General features: G+C 31.9%; 1 protein-coding gene and 1 pseudogene across 1 annotated transcript; both read left to right on the top strand.

The window, feature by feature from the left end:
* Window positions 1–547: 547 nt before the first annotated feature.
* Window positions 548–16,984, top strand: LOC118038706 (serine/threonine-protein kinase TIO-like; annotated as a pseudogene).
* Window positions 9,400–12,552, top strand: LOC118038729 (serine/threonine-protein kinase TIO-like; the record flags this gene model as incomplete). Its single annotated transcript, XM_073406932.1, has 9 exons — window positions 9,400–10,550; window positions 10,711–10,816; window positions 10,904–10,978; window positions 11,075–11,167; window positions 11,258–11,332; window positions 11,404–11,496; window positions 11,736–11,799; window positions 11,879–11,963; window positions 12,393–12,552. Coding segments are annotated over exons 2-9 (735 nt in total), but the record flags the coding sequence as incomplete, so codon positions are not given.
* Window positions 16,985–20,255: the final 3,271 nt, after the last annotated feature.

Genomic DNA, 20,255 nt, shown 5'->3' on the forward strand with positions numbered 1-20,255 from the left:
TTAGACTTATTCACACTAGTTTTTTCTTTCTTGGTTCTTGTATTTTACACTTTTTTTGCTTATTTTCTAATGGTTTTCACTTATTTCAATTTTAATTAAAGAGGACGGGTTTGTTTTTGTGAATGTTATGGTTTTGTGTTCATTAATTTTTCTCTAACATTGTTGGAAATGGCTCTCATTACATCTATTTCAATGTGATTTAGGTGTCTTTTCTTATCAATTCGATGGATTTTAATGATTATACATGAAATACAATCCCTACTTGCTCATATAGGTTTTTAATCTTACTAGGGCAGGTAGGTTTCTATGTGATTTATTAATATGAATGTGGTTAGCTTTATAATATTGAATATTTCCTTTCCTGTTAAGTTTTTAAGGTTGTTGATTTCGACATTTGTTTAGGTTAAGCCACTTTTCAATTGCATTATAAGATTGAGAATTATGATTGTTGCTATAAACATGGATTGTTACGCTTTTTACGCCAAAATAGGAATATTATATTACGTGGGTCATATCACAAGGCTGAATCGTATCATTACTATTAGACATGGATGAGAAAACAATAGGAAGGTAAATGATCAATTCTCTAAGTATATAACTAAATTTTAGATGACTTAATATCCTTACCATTTTGTTGTTTCACTTATTTTTGCTTCATCTTCTCTACTCTATCTTTCTTTCCACTAAGCCTCTCCATATCATATTTAGGTGTTGTTGAAATCTGACCAACCTTTTTCTTTGCTCTTTTCGGTTTTGTCGTCAACCATTTTTTCAAGTTCAGATCTTCAATATACTCGGCATTAACCTAAAAGTAAAAATATTAATAGATGAGAGTACATGAAAAACTATGAATTTTATGTTGAAATGTAAGGAATTGAGACATGTCAAGTACATCAATCCTATAGCAAAATCACAATTGATTATAATTCTTAGGACAACTTTTCCCATAGTAATGCATTGCCTCCCAACATTAATCCCACACAAGGCAAACTATTGCCCACGAGGTAATGTAAAATTATCAACTCTTGATACAATCACTTACAACTTTTTTTTATTATTATTATTTTTAATCATAGTTAAACTAGAGGATCAAGTATCAGTGAGAAAGAATGCCTCATCACTTTTGGTTTATGCTACATCGAAACCTCATTTTTATTCGTTTTTCCTTAAGCTCATACTTACTAAGTTTGATTTCTTTTTATGAAGGATCCTTTGCAAAGTTTTTAGGATACGTCTCTCAATTTATGCCTGAGAATCCTTTAATGGTTTGAGATTAGTAGTTTTGTCCTTTATGACATTTAATATGGGCATAAATAGTTGCATCCAATTATATATATATATATAACAATAAGCATCCAAGTATCTCATCTTTTTTGTAGCATGTTATTGTTTATCTATAAGAGATAAAGTAGCGTAGTTTGGAATTTATTTATATTAGATATGTGGTGGTTATGATGGTGACCAAAATCATTGATGATTGTTTATGTATGATGGACTGGAGATGATGATGGTAATTGTTTTAATGTGCATGGTGGTAATTGTTACAGATGATAATAATTCTTAGTTGACTATAATGGATTGAGTGACAAATATGAGATTTTTAAAACTATATGTTTTTTATATTTTGGAGAAACTACACAATTCTCATATAGCTTGATCTATTTTTTTTTTGCCTTCGTGTTCTTATAAATTATATTTTACATCATGTATTAAACAAAAAATTTAAATAAAATGCTGAGAAGATAAATTGTTATTGAACATGTAAGCTACAGGATGGAAAGCATGATTTATGAAAATATGGAGGGAAAATGAAATTCATATCAAACTATAGGAGGATTTTTGTAATTATCCCTTATATTTCTATTATGAGTTGACGTAGATGTAAAATTCCCCCATCTTATTTATTTTTTCAATTCAAATTAATGTTTTATTAGGTTTTTATTTTTTTATGTGAGCTTAATAATTTATGTGACCCTAAATGTATTCCATACAAGTAGTTAATAGAAGAAACTTGACATTTAGGGCATATATAGGAGTATGATTGTGGTTGCGGTTGCTTTTCAAAGTACATTTTCATTCCGAAATGTATCAAAATAATGTTTTTTTATTTTTTAAAAATTATTTTGAGATCAGCGTATCAAAATGATATAAAACATAAAAAAATTAATTGTTAACAAAAAAATATATTTGAATTTTTGAAACGTGGGTAAGGCCGCGTTTCCAAACGCTCTCTTAGTTTACTCTCTTAAAGTTGTAACACTTGCTTAAAAATAATTACAGAAGAGACTTAATTGTAGAAATATTAAAAGTTAATACACTTATATGCCTATCTATAATATACAATGAAGATGGTTAAGATTTGTTGGTACGAAAGCTTGACATATGAGTAAGTAAATTATTGCTTCTTAAAATTAGAGTATATGGAGTAATTTTAGAGAAGAGAGGAATGTGTGTTGAGAATTTATATGTTAAATTATTTTCTAATCCTTATTATGTGATAAAATGTATTAATATTGAGTTTGAATTTAATTAAAAGTTAAGGATATTTTCAGAGCAAAGTGGAATGTATATTTAGAATTTATATGTTAAATTATTTTTTAATCCATGCATCTTTATTGACCCTTTTGCTATAATTTACATAGAAGAAAAAAACTGATGATTTAAAAAATCAACACAAAAAACTAAAATAGAAAGGGAAATCCCAATTCATTTATTGTGCATTAAGGCACATTTCACTATTCAATCATTATTCATTTATTGTTTATTGTCTTTTTACTCTATTTTGGTGCTCAAACTTATTTTCTGTTTGATTGTATCCATTTATTGCTCAATTAAACCAATTTCTTATAATTTACAATTGAGAGTCAAAATCCTAAGTCAAAGGACTAAAGTGTAAAAGATGAAGAAACCAAGTGGCCAATTACAACTTTACATATAGAAGGTATCTCTAGTTTAAAACTTTCCTTTTTCATTATTTTACAATCTTTTAAATTTTTAAAAACTTAATTTTGTTCATTATCAACCCTCAAGGTTGAAAGATGAGAGAGAGAGGTTGATGGAAAATAATATACAGAGCAAAAATGTTTGTTCATCCACATTTCAGGCTCTAAAAATGCAAAATCTTGATATCAATGGGTTTCTCTTGGAAATAGGAGTTCATTGATGGTGATTTTTCCATTAACAATACCAAAAAAATTAGATTCGTGCTCAAAAAATCCTTTTAGATCCCTTTGATTCTTGAGTTTTGAAGAGGTTTTAGGTTGTTTTGAGGTTTAAAAAGAAGTTATAAAGGTTTGCGAGGTGTTTCATAGCTTTTTTTTTTTTTTTTTTTATAGTAAAAATGAGCTTTAAAGGTCAAAAACCTTTTTGCTTGATTTTTCAAACCATCAAAGGTGGTTAGGAAATTTCTATAGCAACCAACAGGTTGTCTACTACACCTTTTGTTTTCATATTTTTTAAGATGGCACGTTATCCTTTGATAATTGCCACGACAAATAATGCGTTATTAGCTTTGTTTTTTTTTTTTGAAAAAAAAAAAAAGATGAATGACCCAATTTGAAAAACAAAAAATAATATAAGGACGAATGCATAGACTTGCCCTTATTAGTCCACGCATGCCTCGCCATCTTCTTTTAGGCTAAGTAGCGCCCAACCGATTTATGAATTTTTATTTTTATATAAAAAACAATTAAAATGTATAATTAAAATAATATTTATGTTATTATTCTATTAAATAATTTTTAATTTATTTTCAAATTCCATTGTAATAATGTTTTTTGATATTAATAAATGTTATTTTTCTAAACTATTATTCTTTTTTCCCCTAAAAGTTTAATAAGAATTATTATAATTAAATAGATTGTATAATATTTAAGATGTTATTTTGTTAGAAATTATTAAATTGTCATATAATAAAGGAAAAAAAAGAACAAGAGCTCTTACTAGTGCAAGTTAATATATTTTAATATGCATTTATCTTCCACTTTTACAATTTAATTTTGAGTTTACATTAACAAATCTTTTTTTAATTTATTAATGTATATAATTTTCAATTTGTTTTATTAGAAACACATTTACAATACTTGCATATTCATTTTCTACAATTAGGATTATTTTGATTTGGCTTGTAGCAAGGCGCTAATCAAGAGACTAACATAAACTAAATAATATACAAAATTGTTGCGAAGCGGGCTAACCCACCAGAGCGTAAGAAGAATTGTTTAAAATTGAAATAAACATGAGCGGGGAGAATTCAACCATTCGTCTCTCTTTCTTTCTATTTCAAAAGAACTCTCTCCCTCTCTCCCACCCTCTCCTCTCGTTTGTCTTCTTAGATTTGCAGATATTTCACTACATTTCAGCGACACTTAAGGTACTCTCTTCATCTCTTCACTACAGTTTTTCTCAAACATTGATCAACACCATATCTTGATTACTATAGGAACTGAAATCAATCATCGATATTGCAATCTGCTAGGCTAAATTCAGGGTTTTACAAGAAATCTCAATTTATGATATTTTTGTAATTAAAGGAAAAAAGAAAAGGAAATAGGAGTTGAGAACTATCACGTGATAGAGCTAGTAGGTGAAGGCTCGTTTGGCAAAGTTTACAAAGGAAGGCGCAAGTACACGGGCCAGGTAGCTACTTCAATCCTTCTGTGTTTCACTACTAATAATTAATCTTGATTTTTATCCTACCCTTTTTTTTAATGATGAAATGATAGACTGTTGCGATGAAATTTATTATGAAACATGGGAAAAGCGACAAGGATATTCATAATTTGAGACAGGAAATTGAGGTGATCACTCCTTTCTTTTTTTGATGATATGAAATGTGATTATCTGGAAAAAATAAAATTGTGCATTGTGATTATTATTATTATTATTACTGGGTGCAGATTCTAAGAAAGCTGAAGCATGAAAATATTATTGAAATGCTTGATTCCTTTGAAAGCCCACAAGAGTTCTGTGTTGTCACGGAATTTGCGCAGGTTCGTTATCCATCACAACAAGCGAACATCTATTTGTTATGGATTTTTTACTTTTCAGACTAGGCAAGAGCTAAGATTAGTTGATGTGCAGGGTGAACTATTTGAGGTACTAGAGGATGACAAGTCCTTCCTGAAGAACAGGTTCAAGCGATTGCGAAACAGCTGGTAATTCCTTGAGCTCCCCTTATTTTCCCCTTCTTCTCTTGATTCAAACTGATTGCTAAATTGCTCTTCAGGTTAGAGCACTTCACTATTTGCATTCCAATCGTATCATCCATCGGGACATGAAGCCGCAAAACATACTTATTGGTGCGGGTTCAGTTGTGAAGGTCAGAGATTATTTTTTTCTTGTTTTATTTTCCACTTAGGTATTGGTGACCTTTTCTTTTAATGTCTTGCTTTGTTTTTCCTATCAAGGGGAGTCTTTCATGGTAACATCATGTCTTACTGTTGCTTCATTTAAATGCCACTGTATATCAGATACTTAGCGTTTGCCATGCTTTCAAAGGGCAATGTATCTTGAGGTGAATTCCTATATGCTCTGTTTTTTTTTTTCAATCTGTTACAGCTTTGCGATTTTGGCTTCGCACGTGCTATGTCCACAAATACTGTGGTTTTGCGATCCATAAAAGGTAAGATCCGGTGTTTTACCACTTCTGAGGATTCCTTCTTATCCCACACTTCACTTGCACTTTTGCTCATCATTCCCAGGCACACCACTATACATGGCTCCAGAACTTGTACGAGAGCAACCATACAATCACAGTGCTGATTTATGGTCCCTTGGAGTTATCCTGTACGTGCAGCATCCCTTTTTTTGTGTATTTGTGTGTGCTTGCATGCTCTCATTTAGATGTTGATCTCATGGCATCTTTGAATTTGATTCTGGTGGTCATCTGAATGGTATCAGTGTTGCAATTTTTTCTTCAAAATCTCATGCTGCAAGGATTTTAATTTGAGGCAGTTTTTCTGAGACATTTTCTGAATTCATAGTGGTATGTCATGAAAAAATATATATTGATAAAATTCCTCACATAAATGTTCCAAACTGAAATACGACTTAATGATATAGGGTTTTGCTAAAAACTTTCAACCATGAAGAGTATTTTCTATCACAGAACCTGTGTCTACTGAAGTGGTGCATCTTTCTTTCTTTTTTTTCTTTTCGTCTTCTATTTTTGCTATACATCCTTAATTGAAACTAGTTTGTTGTGGTCCCAACAGGTATGAATTATTTGTTGGCCAGCCTCCATTTTATACGAATTCAGTTTATGCACTCATCCGTCATATTGTGAAGGTTAATAATGCTTCTCCTAGTTCATGCCTGAAACTATGGTGTATGATAGTGGAAGCTAATGTTATATACAAAATCTCAGGATCCAGTAAAATATCCTGATGACATGAGTCTGAATTTCAAAAGCTTTCTTAAGGGGTTGCCCAACAAGGTGCCTCAAAATAGATTGAGTTGGCCTATGCTTCTTGATCATCCATTTGTTAAAGAAACCTCAGAGGAGCTGGATGGCAGGGTAATGTGATCGCACACAATTATTTTCGTTCTCTCTTCACCTTGTTTTTCTTAATATTCAAATTAAGGACTAGAACTTGCTACAAACTTATATTACCAGTAAAAAGGCTGCATAAACTCATCTTTCTCTACAGTTGTATATACATATATATTACATGTTTTTTGCTGATATTCTTGTCAGTAGAATATGGAATACTTTAGCACCTGATAAAAGAATCTACAGGTAATGTGTGCTGCAACTTCTGCACCCAGAGAATGTGATGCAGCACGGAGGGGTGAAGAAAATAATATGCAAGCATCAACTGGTTTGATTGCCTCAAATCCTGGTGGTTTAGCCTTCACTAGTTCTTCAGTTTCGAAACCTTCAATGCGCCAAATAATCATAAATTATTGTTATAGGTAGAAGCAATTCTGTTGCTGCTCTTGAGAACTGTAATCCTCCGAAGTCTCACAGTGATGCTGATTTAAATTGTCCTAATGCAGTCACAGGCAGCTCCTCGCCACAGGAGGAGTTCCCTGGATTTGCAAGTCCTAATGATGTTAAACAATCAGGTAGACTGACTTGTGGCTATCATAATTTCTGTCCAGTTTTTCCATTGATGCTGTAGAAAAAAGAATGTTATTTATAGAAGAAGGCTCTCTGTTGTTCTATCTAGTCTTGCAGTAATGTCTTGTATCATAAAATCGTTATCAAATGGATAAGCCTGAATTTCTGTCTCATTTAAGTGTCATAAAAACCTGGAAATTATGGTGCTTGGATCATTCATTTCTTGTTCTTATTGAACTTTTACTAATCTTCTTTAGTACATGCAGCATTGCAGTCAGCCTGCGTTTGTATTCCCCTGTTCATGAAAATGTTAAATTGTATTTTAGTTTTGAATTATGTTTATATGACAGCATGCATAGGAATGCACACTGCTTTGTTGGTGGTTATCTTTTGGCTGTGCGAAGTTGTTTTCTTCTAAATGAGGGATACTCCTTGGTTGAAAACAAGAGCTAGCTGTCTTTCAGAATTTGCTAATGACTGTTCATGCACACATACATGTAAAAATGAAATGTAAATTTGTATCATATTTATAGCTTCTTTTCTGTATCACCGTGATTCTATCTCTTTATTACTGATTGGAACCTGAAAGTTATTCCTGTAGTTTTTTCTAACTTGACAATGTTGATTTTGAGACATGTTATTACTCTTCAGGCAATCAGATATTGGATAGATTGGAAAGCAATTCACTTACAGTTAAAGGTGCCAATATAATTGGTCAGGATAACGAAGCATTAACGATTATTCTACTACCATTGAGAAAATGGTCAAAAGAATCTCTGCATTCTTGGAGGTGAAATTCAATATCCTTTTACTTGCATGATCAACCTTACCTTTTGTGGGAAGCATTAGATACAACGAAAACATTTTTACTCTTGGTAGTTTGTGGTTTTGGTAAAAGAAATTCTAATATTGTTGCTTGCTCATAGCATTGAAGCATCATGCCCTCCTTTGCTACCGGAAAAGACTGAGAAAAATATATGGGAGCAGTTGAAATTCACATGCATAGGGGAATACTTCATCTGGTTACATTGCATTAAAGCTCTGTAGATATTTTGATAAAATCTAAATTAATTTTGAAGTAGTTGAAATTCACATGGATGAGGGAATACTTCATCGTGTTACATTGCATTAGTTAAAGCTTCATAGAATTTTTTTGATAAAATTTAAAATAATATCGATTCATTCTATAATGATTTTTTTGTTTTGCTTAATTTCTCCTTGCGTGGTACTCATCAAAGTCGTGTGACATGGTTTGGAAACTATGTTGTGTTGATGAATGTTAAGCAGCATGCAGAATAAGTACTAAACCTGGAAAAGAAGGAAAAATATGCTAGAAATAACCTTTTCTAATAATAATCCAGACACTAATAGCTTTCAGAAAAATGAAGTTTCCTTGGAGATGAAATAATGACCCTCTGCTGGAAGAACTGTTGGAGCGTCCCTCACTTCATCTCTCTTTAACCAAAACCGCTTTCATATTCATAACCGAAATCCACCAAGAAGATATGAGATCTCTGAAATAATGCATTACTTTTCACTCAAACTGTACCTAAGGATATCCATGCATGTGAAACCAATTCTTTGGAGATTCTACCATGTGAACACAAACACCTATGATCACCAAAGACAACAACTCTGTAAGAGCACATTACCTGAGTTGTTTATTACAAATGGGATAAAAGAATGGATGAGCTGATAAAATGGGATGTCTAAACTAATTTGTGTGTGCTTGCATGCTCTCATTTAGATGTTGATCTCATGTCATCTTTGAATTTGATTCTGGTGGTCATCTGAATGGTATCAGTGTTGCAATTTTTTCTTCAAAATCTCATGCTGCAAGGATTTTAATTTCAAGCAGATTTTCTGAGAAATTTTCTGAATTCAGAGTGGTATGTCATGAAAAAATATATATTGATAAAATTCCTCACATAAATGTTCCAAACTGAAATGCGACTTAAAGATATAGGGTTTTGCTAAAAAATTTCAACCATGAAGAGTATTTTCTATCACAGAACCTGTGTCTACTGAAGTGGTGCATCTATTAAGATTGAAGTATGACAATGTTAGTTATGATAATCATATTTATTCACGAAAAATTAATTAAAATAAAAAAAATTAAATTTTTTTAAAAATATTTTTTAAAATGTAATTACAAGTGGTTCAACTGCAATAAAAAATATAGTCATTATAAGCTACAGGACTAAAGTAGCTTTGAGGGATTTTTATAAGGTTTTATCTAATTTTGGATTTTTACAAATTCTAGATAAAGTTTTTGTTTAGAATACAAAGGAAAGAGAGAAAATGAGATAGATTGGTATAATGAGTTTTTGGATATATATATACAGTGCTCGTTTTATTATTTGAGTGATTTTAACTTCTTGATTCACCGAGGATATTTTCCGTAATCTACCACAGTAAAATATAAAACACACCAGATGCTTAGTATAATTTTCCATAATGATTTTACAAAATTATGTTTGTAGTCATCTCTGATATAACGACAAATTGATAATTCAATTTGTATCCGTTTCGCTCTGATTCTGACGTGGCAATTAATCGTAGAGCAAGCACGGGATCGTGTGATGTGACGTGTTGCGAAGCGAGCTGAACCCACCGGAGCGTGAGAAGAACTGTTTAAAATTGAAATAAACATGAGCGGGAAGAATTCAACCATTCGTCTCTCTTTCTTTCTATTTCAAAAGAACTCTCTCTCTCTCTCCCTCTCCTCTCGTTTGTCTTCTTAGATCTGCAGGTATCGGTTTTTCTTCACTACATTTCTGCGACGCTTAAGGTCCTCTCTTCATCTCTTCACTACAGTTTTTCTCAAACATTGATCAACACCATATCTTGATTACTATAGGAACTGAAATCAATCATCGATATTACAATCTGCTAGGCTAAATTCAGGGTTTTATTAGATCTGCAGATAACAGTTTTTCTTCACTACATTTATGCGACGGTTAAGGTACTCTCTTCATCTCTTCACTACAGTTTTTCTCAAACATTGATCAACACCATATCTTGGTTACTATAGGAACAGAAATCAATCATCGATATTGCAATCTGCTAGGCTAAATTCAGGGTTTTATTAGATCTGCAGATATCAGTTTTTCTTCACTACATTTCTGCGACGTTTAAGGTACTCTCTTCATCTCTTCACTACAGTTTTTCTCAAACATTGATCAACACCATATCTTGGTTACTATAGGAACTGAAATCAATCATCGATATTGCAATCTGCTAGGCTAAATTCATGGTTTTATTAGATCTGCAGATATCAGTTTTTCGTCACTACATTTCTGCGACGCTTAAGGTACTCTCTTCATCTCTTCACTACAGTTTTTCTCAAACATTGATCAACACCATATCTTGATTACTATAGGAACTGAAATCAATCATCGATATTGCAATCTGCTAGGCTAAATTTAGGGTTTTATTACATCTGCAGATATCAGTTTTTCTTCACTACATTTCTGCGACGCTTAAGGTACTCTCTTCATCTCTTCACCACAGTTTTTCTCAAACATTGATCAACACCATATCTTGATTACTATAGGAACTGAAATCAATCATCGATATTGCTATCTGCTAGGCTAAATAGAGGGTCTTACAAGAAATCTCAATTTCTGATATTTTTGTAATTAAAGGAAAAAAGAAAAGGAAATGGGAGTTGAGAACTATCACGTGATAGAGGTAGTAGGTGAAGGCTCGTTTGGCAAAGTTTACAAAGGAAGGCGCAAGTACACGGGCCAGGTAGCTACTTCAATCCTTCTGTGTTTCACTACTAATAATTAATCTTGATTTTTATCCTACCCTTTTTTTTTAATGATGAAATGATAGACTGTTGCGATGAAATTTATTATGAAACATGGGAAAAGCGACAAGGATATTCATAATTTGAGACAGGAAATTGAGGTGATCCCTCCTTTCTTTTTTTGATGATATGAAATGTGATTATCTGGAAAAAATAAAATTGTGCATTGTGATTATTATTATTATTACAGGGTGCAGATTCTAAGAAAGCTGAAGCATGAAAATATTATTGAAATGCTTGATTCCTTTGAAAGCCCACAAGAGTTCTGTGTTGTCACGGAATTTGCACAGGTTCGTTATCCATCACAACAAGCGAACATCTATTTGTTATGGATTTTTACTTTTCAGACTAGGCAAGAGCTAAGATTAGTTGATGTGCAGGGTGAACTATTTGAGGTACTAGAGGATGACAAGTCCCTTCCTGAAGAACAGGTTCAAGCGATTGCGAAACAGCTGGTAATTCCTTGAGCTCCCCTTATTTTTCCCCTTCTTCTCTTGATTCAACTGATTGCTAAATTGCTCTTCAGGTTAGAGCACTTCACTATTTGCATTCCAATCGTATCATCCATCGGGACATGAAGCCGCAAAACATACTTATTGGTGCGGGTTCAGTTGTGAAGGTCAGAGATTATTTTTTTTCTTGTTTTATTTTCCACTTAGGTATTGGTGACCTTTTCTTTTAATGTCTTGCTTTGTTTTTCCTATCAAGGGGAGTCTTTCATGGTAACATCATGTCTTACTGTTGCTTCATTTAAATGCCACTGTATATCAGATACTTAGCGTTTGCCATGCTTTCAAAGGGCAATGTATCTTGAGGTGAATTCCTATATGCTCTGTTTTTTTTTTCAATCTGTTACAGCTTTGCGATTTTGGCTTCGCACGTGCTATGTCCACAAATACTGTGGTTTTGCGATCCATAAAAGGTAAGATCCGGTGTTTTACCACTTCTGAGGATTCCTTCTTATCCCACACTTCACTTGCACTTTTGCTCATCATTCCCAGGCACACCACTATACATGGCTCCAGAACTTGTACGAGAGCAACCATACAATCACAGTGCTGATTTATGGTCCCTTGGAGTTATCCTGTACGTGCAGCATCCCTTTTTTTTGTGTATTTGTGTGTGCTTGCATGCTCTCATTTAGATGTTGATCTCATGGCATCTTTGAATTTGATTCTGGTGGTCATCTGAATGGTATCAGTGTTGCAATTTTTTCTTCAAAATCTCATGCTGCAAGGATTTTAATTTGAGGCAGTTTTTCTGAGACATTTTCTGAATTCATAGTGGTATGTCATGAAAAAATATATATTGATAAAATTCCCTCACATAAATATTCCAAACTGAAATACGACTTAATGATATAGGGTTTTGCTAAAACTTTCAACCATGAAGAGTATTTTCTATCACATGAACCTGTGTCTACTGAAGTGGTGCATCTTTTCTTTCTTTTTTTTTTTCGTCTTCTATTTTTGCTATACATCCTTAATTGAAACTAGTTTGTTGTGGTCCCAACAGGTATGAATTATTTGTTGGCCAGCCTCCATTTTATACGAATTCAGTTTATGCACTCATCCGTCATATTGTGAAGGTTAATAATGCTTCTCCTAGTTCATGCCTGAAACTATGGTGTATGATAGTGGAAGCTAATGTTATATACAAAATCTCAGGATCCAGTAAAAATATCCTGATGACATGAGTCTGAATTTCAAAAGCTTTCTTAAGGGGTTGCTCAACAAGGTGCCTCAAAATAGATTGAGTTGGCCTATGCTTCTTGATCATCCATTTGTTAAAGAAACCTCAGAGGAGCTGGATGGCAGGGTAATGTGATCGCACACAATTATTTTCGTTCTCTCTTCACCTTGTTTTTCTTAATATTCAAATTAAGGACTAGAACTTGCTACAAACTTATATTACCAGTAAAAAGGCTTCATAAACTCATCTTTCTCTACAGTTGTATATACATATATATTACATGTTTTTTGCTGATATTCTTGTCAGTAGAATATGGAATACTTTAGCACCTGATAAAAGAATCTACAGGTAATGTGTGCTGCAACTTCTGCACCCAGAGAATGTGATGCAGCACGGAGGGGTGAAGAAAATAATATGCAAGCATCAACTGGTTTGATTGCCTCAAATCCTAGAGAAAATGAGATAGATTGGTATAATGAGTTTTTGGATATATATATATATACAGTGCTCGTTTTATTATTTGAGTGATTTTAACTTCTTGATTCACCGAGGATATTTTCTGTAATCTACCACAGTAAAATATAAAACACACCAGATGCTTAGTATAATTTTCCATAATGATTTTACAAAATTATGTTTCTAGTCATCTCTGATATAACGACAAATTGATAATTCAATTTGTATCCGTTTCGCTCTGATTCTGACGTGGCAATTAATCGTAGAGCAAGCACGGGATCGTGTGATGTGACGTGTTGCGAAGCGAGCTGAACCCACCGGAGCGTGAGAAGAACTGTTTAAAATTGAAATAAACATGAGCGGGAAGAATTCAACCATTCGTCTCTCTTTCTTTCTATTTCAAAAGAACTCTCTCTCTCTCTCCCTCTCCTCTCGTTTGTCTTCTTAGATCTGCAGGTATCGGTTTTTCTTCACTACATTTCTGCGACGCTTAAGGTACTCTCTTCATCTCTTCACTACAGTTTTTCTTAAACATTGATCAACACCATATCTTGGTTACTATAGGAACAGAAATCAATCATCGATATTGCAATCTGCTAGGCTAAATTCAGGGTTTTATTAGATCTGTAGATATCAGTTTTTCTTCACTACATTTCTGCGACGTTTAAGGTACTCTCTTCATCTCTTCACTACAGTTTTTCTCAAACATTGATCAACACCATATCTTGCTTACTATAGGAACTGAAATCAATCATCGATATTGCAATCTGCTAGGCTAAATTCAGGGTTTTATTAGATATGAGATCTCTGAAATAATTCAGTACTTTTCACTCAAACTGTACCTAAGGATATCCATGCATGTGAATCCAATTCTTTGGAGATTCTACCATGTGAACACAAACACCTATGATCACCAAAGACAACAACTCTGTAAGAGCACATTACCTTAGTTGTTTATTACAAATGGGATAAAAGAATGGATGAGCTGATAAAATGGGATGTCTAAACCCATCCATAAGGAATTTAGTTTCTAATCATTTTAGTATTACTTAATGTATGAATTGGACGATTGCTACATGTAACCACTTGCTATTTGGTAGAGTGTTCCAAAGACATGGAAAGACAGCAAGACTTTGAAATGCAAATCAGACTTTGGCATAGGTTAAACTGCAGGTTTTTCTGATGATGCAATAAGTTGGTGTTATTTCACACCAAAGATATGCCTTACGAAGACATCATATTGTGGGGACCAGGGCGGTGGTTCTTTTGGTGCTCTACTACAATTATTTTACCTCATCTAGTGCTCTAGATAGCAATCATTTTTTCAATAGCTGACACTTGTGATGTTGACTGAATTTAGGTAAGCAGCATATATAATAATTTATTTGTGAGAGAAATTTGCTTTTTCAACTCGTGCAGGGATCAAGATGTTCTTACTACAACGCAGTCACCGAGAATTATTTCAAACTTAGCTGCAGCTGGTGCAACTGGTGGCCTAGTTAATGAAATACTTAGTGAACTTCTTAATTTCACTGCCAATGTAGTCAGCTTGAAATCCTCTGAACTTAGTGACTTATTAGCAAAGGTATTAGGACTTCATTTATTCCTGCCTTATAGTAGTTTTAATTCTGTTATGTGCCATCCTTATATTCTTGTAATATTTAAAATTGAGTTATTGATAAAGGTGTTCCACATGATAAAGTAATATAATTTTTATACAAACAAAAAATTGTAACAAGGTTTTATTTCACTTGTTTGTTTAATTAATGCAGTCCACTCTCTTCTTTCACTCAGATATTTTCTCTTCTTTCCCAACTGACCTTTGAAGTTATTGCAAATGCTAAGATGTTTTTTTCTGGAAAATTTCTTTTTGTTGATTTCTGGAATAGTGTTCATTATTGAAAATCCAAGTGCTGTAGATCACTGTATGCTGTTTCCATTATAACTTGCCACTCTCTGATGATTGCTGGTTGGCAACTCTAAATTCTTAATTTTGCAGAGTTTCTCTATAATAAAACTACAATTAGACAATATTGGGAGTGCCATTTCAACTTCATATTTCAAGCACTGGGTTGCCTTAGCTGAAATTTTTTCACAGGTAATTATGTTCTTTGTTGATTCTTCTGCAAGTTTAAGTGTTAATTTTCAAGTCCCTTATCATAGTAAAATATATAGATTGTTGGTGGCCATGAAGAAAACTCGGGAAGTGTTCTGTTAGAGTCCTGTGCTTGCATTGCAACCATGTTATCTGCTGTAGATGATGGTCTTAAAAGCAACTTCACTGACTTCTGAGGCAGCTCCTACTCCTGTAATGCATGAAGCGATGAAGCAGATTTTGGATCATGCAAAAACATGTGGATTAGTTGAAAATTTATCTCTTTGCTTAAGCAACATCAGGCTCTAGTCTCGTTTCAGGTTCTTTGAACATGTTGCGTGCTGCCTGTGAAGCTTGCAGGGCTACGTGGTCATTGATAGATGCAGTGGAAACACTTTTCAGGAAAGAGAATCTCTATTTATTTCCATTAAATTCTTTGCAAAGTCATTCTTTACCCTGTCTTGACATTCGGGACCAGGAACGAAGTTCATTGGTTGGAACAGATTCAGCAAGAATCATTGAAGCAGTGACAAGAGCATTCTTGAGATCAAAAGCTGTGCAGGTGGCAATTTTCTATTGCCTTAAGCAACGTATAGAGCCAGCCCTCTCCGCTAGTATTCAGGTGTTTTTCTTACATCATTGTTATTCTTCGTTCTTTTTCAGTTTATTCTGTTCTACAACATTATTCTCAAAAAGTTAACTCATTTTTAAAAGTTAGTGGTCTCAAATATAACTTCTTAACATCATGCTTGGACGATGGTCGCTCTACATATAGGTGCCATAAAGTGTGCTCATTTTAAAATGTTACAGATCTTGTCAAGATGCTGTCTACATAATGCTATGGTTCCTGGTGTTCTTTGCGGCTTGCCTAGTTCTCTTCCTGTAACAACTGTTGTCAAGTGGTGGAGGAGATAAAACTATTCTTTAGAAATATTCGCCATTTTATCTTGGTGTGCATCTAATAAAGATCCTGAAACAAGTAACTTAAAGAGTAAATTAGGCGAATTCTTCCACGGTGGTTTTAAATTCATGCCTTCTCCTTGCAATCATTGCTCAATGTTTGAAGTCAACGGGAAGAAATTCAGCCTTGTTTATGTTGACGTCCTCTCCAAAGAATCAGTTGTCCCGACTTTCTATTATTGGCCATCAGTTCTCTCTTGATGACAAAATGAAAATTTCATTGCAACCTCATTGTGCATCGGCTATGCTGGCTCTCACATCAATTCTATCTCTTGAAAGTGGAGCTTCTGTTGAATCTTCCATCTCAGAAATTGCGGTGCCTTTGATTCCTCGAAGTGCCACGCTTTGTGAACACCTCAAGATTTCACCTGTCGAAGGAAATGAATTAGGTCCACGCAACATGAATATTCTCTCATATTGGCATGGCATTAGGGATGGTTGTGTGGGCTTGTTGGAATCCAGACTAAAATGGGGAGGTCCATTAGCTGTAAAACAGTTATGTGCAAGTGGCATGCCTCTGCTTCTTATTGATTTGTTAAGCAACAACCGTTCAATTACCTCTCATCAAGGAATTGATAGCACAAAGGATCAAGTCGGGTTATCCCCCATTGGGGTTGTATGGGCAGTTTCTTCAATATGTCACTGCCTTTCTGGTGGAGCTCCGATTTTTCGTCAAATTTTACTCAGGAGTGAACATGTCAAGGATATCACTGAACTAATCTCAGATGTGCATCTCAAGCTTGTGAAAAGTTGGAGCGGGCCAGGTGGAGGCAAGGATGGTGTTAGAGATGCTGTAAATGCAGTTATAGATATCTTAGCTTTTAGATACGATTGGATCATGGTTAAAATATTAGGTTTTAAGTTGTGTATGAATATTGGTTTATCTGATCTAAACACCTTCTGAACTTAACTCATTAAAAAAAACAAATAATTAACTTTAATATATATATATATATATCAGGTTAATTGTTATAAATTATAACATTTACATTTGGATTCGGGTTATAAATATTTAAAATCTGATTGGGTAAAGTTTGAGTATTAAAAATCAATACCTTATATAGTTTGAGGAATTAAAGTTTGAATATAAATGATATAAAATCTAACCGAAGTATCTATTGTTATGCCTATAATTATTTTTTTTCCCTTCTTTTCTCTCTTAACAAAATTGATTTTCGCCTATGTAAGAAAAGAGTAAAGCCGAAAGGAATATATTTCATTAGTCGGATCTTGCTGCATATGAAGATTGTAGGAGGTAAGTAAATTATTTGCGCTAATAACACAAGAACTAATGGTATGATTTCTTGGAGAAAGTGATTGAGATATTGAAGAAATTTCAAAGTATTCAAGAAATAATTATTAATACTTATTTTATAAATTTATAAGAGAAATTATAAAACATATTGTATGAATTAATGCTTACTCTAATGATAAATTTTTAATAGGAAGAAAGAGATACAAAAAAGATAAGATGAAAATTATAAAGAGCAACTAAAAGTAAATTTATAGTGTTAGTTTTCTAAAATTTTCTTTTGAGGGGTGTTTGTTTGTTTGGAAATTAAATTTTTTTAGAAATTAAATTTTAAGTGTTTTTATGTTTGTCTGTTATTAAAAAAGTTGGTCAATAAAAAATATTTTCTAGTTAAAAAAAAAATTGGCTTGATTCTCAAGAAAAAAATATATGTTTTTTATTTTAGGTGGAAAATATTTTCTAGAAGCTGTGAAAATTTTTAAAAATATCATATTATTTGTTGATTATATCAAATTTAGTCCTCAAACTTTTGATTGATATATATTTTGTTTGAATATATATATTTTTTTAATTTCATCCCTTAACATTTGATTTGATTTAATTTTTATATTAATTTTAGTCTTTATTTTTATGATTGTTATTTATTTTTTTCTTATTATTTTTTTAATTAAAATTTTTTATCTATTAAATTTTGTCCACATTTTTTTTATTGTTAACTTATTTTATTTAAAATCATTTATGAAATTTTAAATTATTATTATTTTTATTCATCATATTTTAATTTTTTTTATTTGTTATATTTGATCTCTATTATTTTAATTATTATTTATTTTATTTGAGATAATTTATGAAATTAGAATTTTTTTTCATTCAACTTTTTAATTTGTATTGATTTGTTTATTGTTATTTAATAAAATTTTTAAAAATATATTAATAAGTTATTTTTCATAACATAACTAAATACTAAAAAATATTTTTCAATTTATTTTTTATAACACTACCAAATATCAAAAAATAATTCAATTCTTACCGTTTACTTTTAAAAAAACCTACTTTTCAAAATACAATTCCTTTCCAAGAAACAATAGGACCATGATACCATTTTGTTTTGTTTCTTATCCATGTTCCCGGTGATCTAGGAACTCTATCAAACTACACCTTCTAATTTAAGAGATGGTGTCGTCACGCATTCCAATTACAAAGTCATGCGAGTAAGAGGACCAACTAAATAGATTATACTTGTTCGAGGGAAGTTTGAGGTTAATGCTGTGGTTGAGAGTGTTTTAAAGTATTTTTTTATTATTAAAAATAATATATTTTATTTTTTTATAATTTATTTTTGATATTAGCATATTAAAACAATTAAAAATATAATAAATTAAATTTAAAAAATATATCAAATTACATTTTAACGCGCTACAATTCCCACATAGAAGCTCAGTTCCATTAATTTTTTTTTCAAGTCACAATTTATCAAATGGAAGGTCTCTCTTTAAGAAACGCAATCCAAACCAAAATGGATCCTTATCGATTTAAAGTTGCAAAACTTGTTATAGTAGTTCAAAAGACAATCAATAAATATCTCATTTAATACGTGTTAGGAATTGTTATAATTGTAATAGTTATAATAGGTTAAAAAAAATATATGTTTAGTTAAAATTATTGTGAGATGTATTTTTTACATGTAAAATAAATGAAAAATATAATTTTATAAATCAAAAACAAGTTATTTTATTTTTTTATAAAAATAAAATTTAAAATACAATTATATATTATAGAGTGTTGTACAGTGTATAAAAAAAAACTATTTTTCTAACCAAATAGAGTTTTTTCTATGTGCTTATGTGGAAAAAAAAAAAAAAAAAAGGAACTAGAAACGAAACAGTATCTTCTTCTCTCCATAAAAAGTCAATAAACAAGTACAAATTTTGTAGGAATCTATTATTGTTGCTAATTTCAAGATAATAATATTATATGATCTTGATTTCTTACCCGGTTCTGGGTTGGATTTTCCTCCACCTATCCTCGATTCTCGGTATTTAAATACATTGTTCATCTTCTCCGCTGATTTGGCTCGACTGATACCTACCAAATATTCGAATCTCATTTTTTTAAAATTAATTTTACAAAAATAATATATAAGCTTAAAAAAAAATTATATCTTTATCCATAAATCATAAAATTATAAAACAGAGTCTAAACCACTAAGGCACATTTCACTATTCAATCATTATTCATTGTCTTTTTACTCTATTTTGGTGCTCAAACTTATTTTCTCTTCGATTGTATCCATTTATTGCTCAATTAAACCAATTTCTTATAATTTACAATTGAGAGTCAAAGGACTAAAGTGTAAAAGATGAAAAAACCAAGTGGCCAGTTACAACTTTACATATAGAAGGTATCTTTAGTTTAAAACTTTCCTTTTTCATTATTTTTACAATCTTTTAAATTCTTAAAAACTTAATTTTGTTCATTATCAACCCTCAAGGTTGAAAGATGAGAGAGAGAGGTTGATGGAAAATAATATACAGAGCAAAAATGTTTGTTCATCCACATTTCAGACTCTAAAAAAAGCAAAAACTTGATATCAATGGGTTTCTCTTGGAAATAGGAGTTCATTGATGGTGGTTGTTTCCATTAAACAATACCGAAAAAATTAGGTTCGTGCTCAAAAAATCCTTTTAGATCCTTTGATTCTTTAGTTTTGAAGAGGTTTTAGGTTGTTTTGGGGTTTAAAAAGAAGTCATAGAGGTTTGCGAGGGTGTTTCATAGTTTTTTTTATATATATATAGTAAAAATGAGCTTTAAAAGGTCAAAAACCCTTTTGCTTGATTTTTTCAAACCATCAAAGGTGGTTAGAAAATTTCTATAGCAACCAACATGTTGTCTACTACACCTTTTGTTTTCATATTTTTTAAGA

This window comes from Populus alba, chromosome 19 (genome assembly GCF_005239225.2).
Source record: "Populus alba chromosome 19, ASM523922v2, whole genome shotgun sequence".
In the NCBI taxonomy this organism is placed as follows: domain Eukaryota; kingdom Viridiplantae; phylum Streptophyta; class Magnoliopsida; order Malpighiales; family Salicaceae; genus Populus; species Populus alba.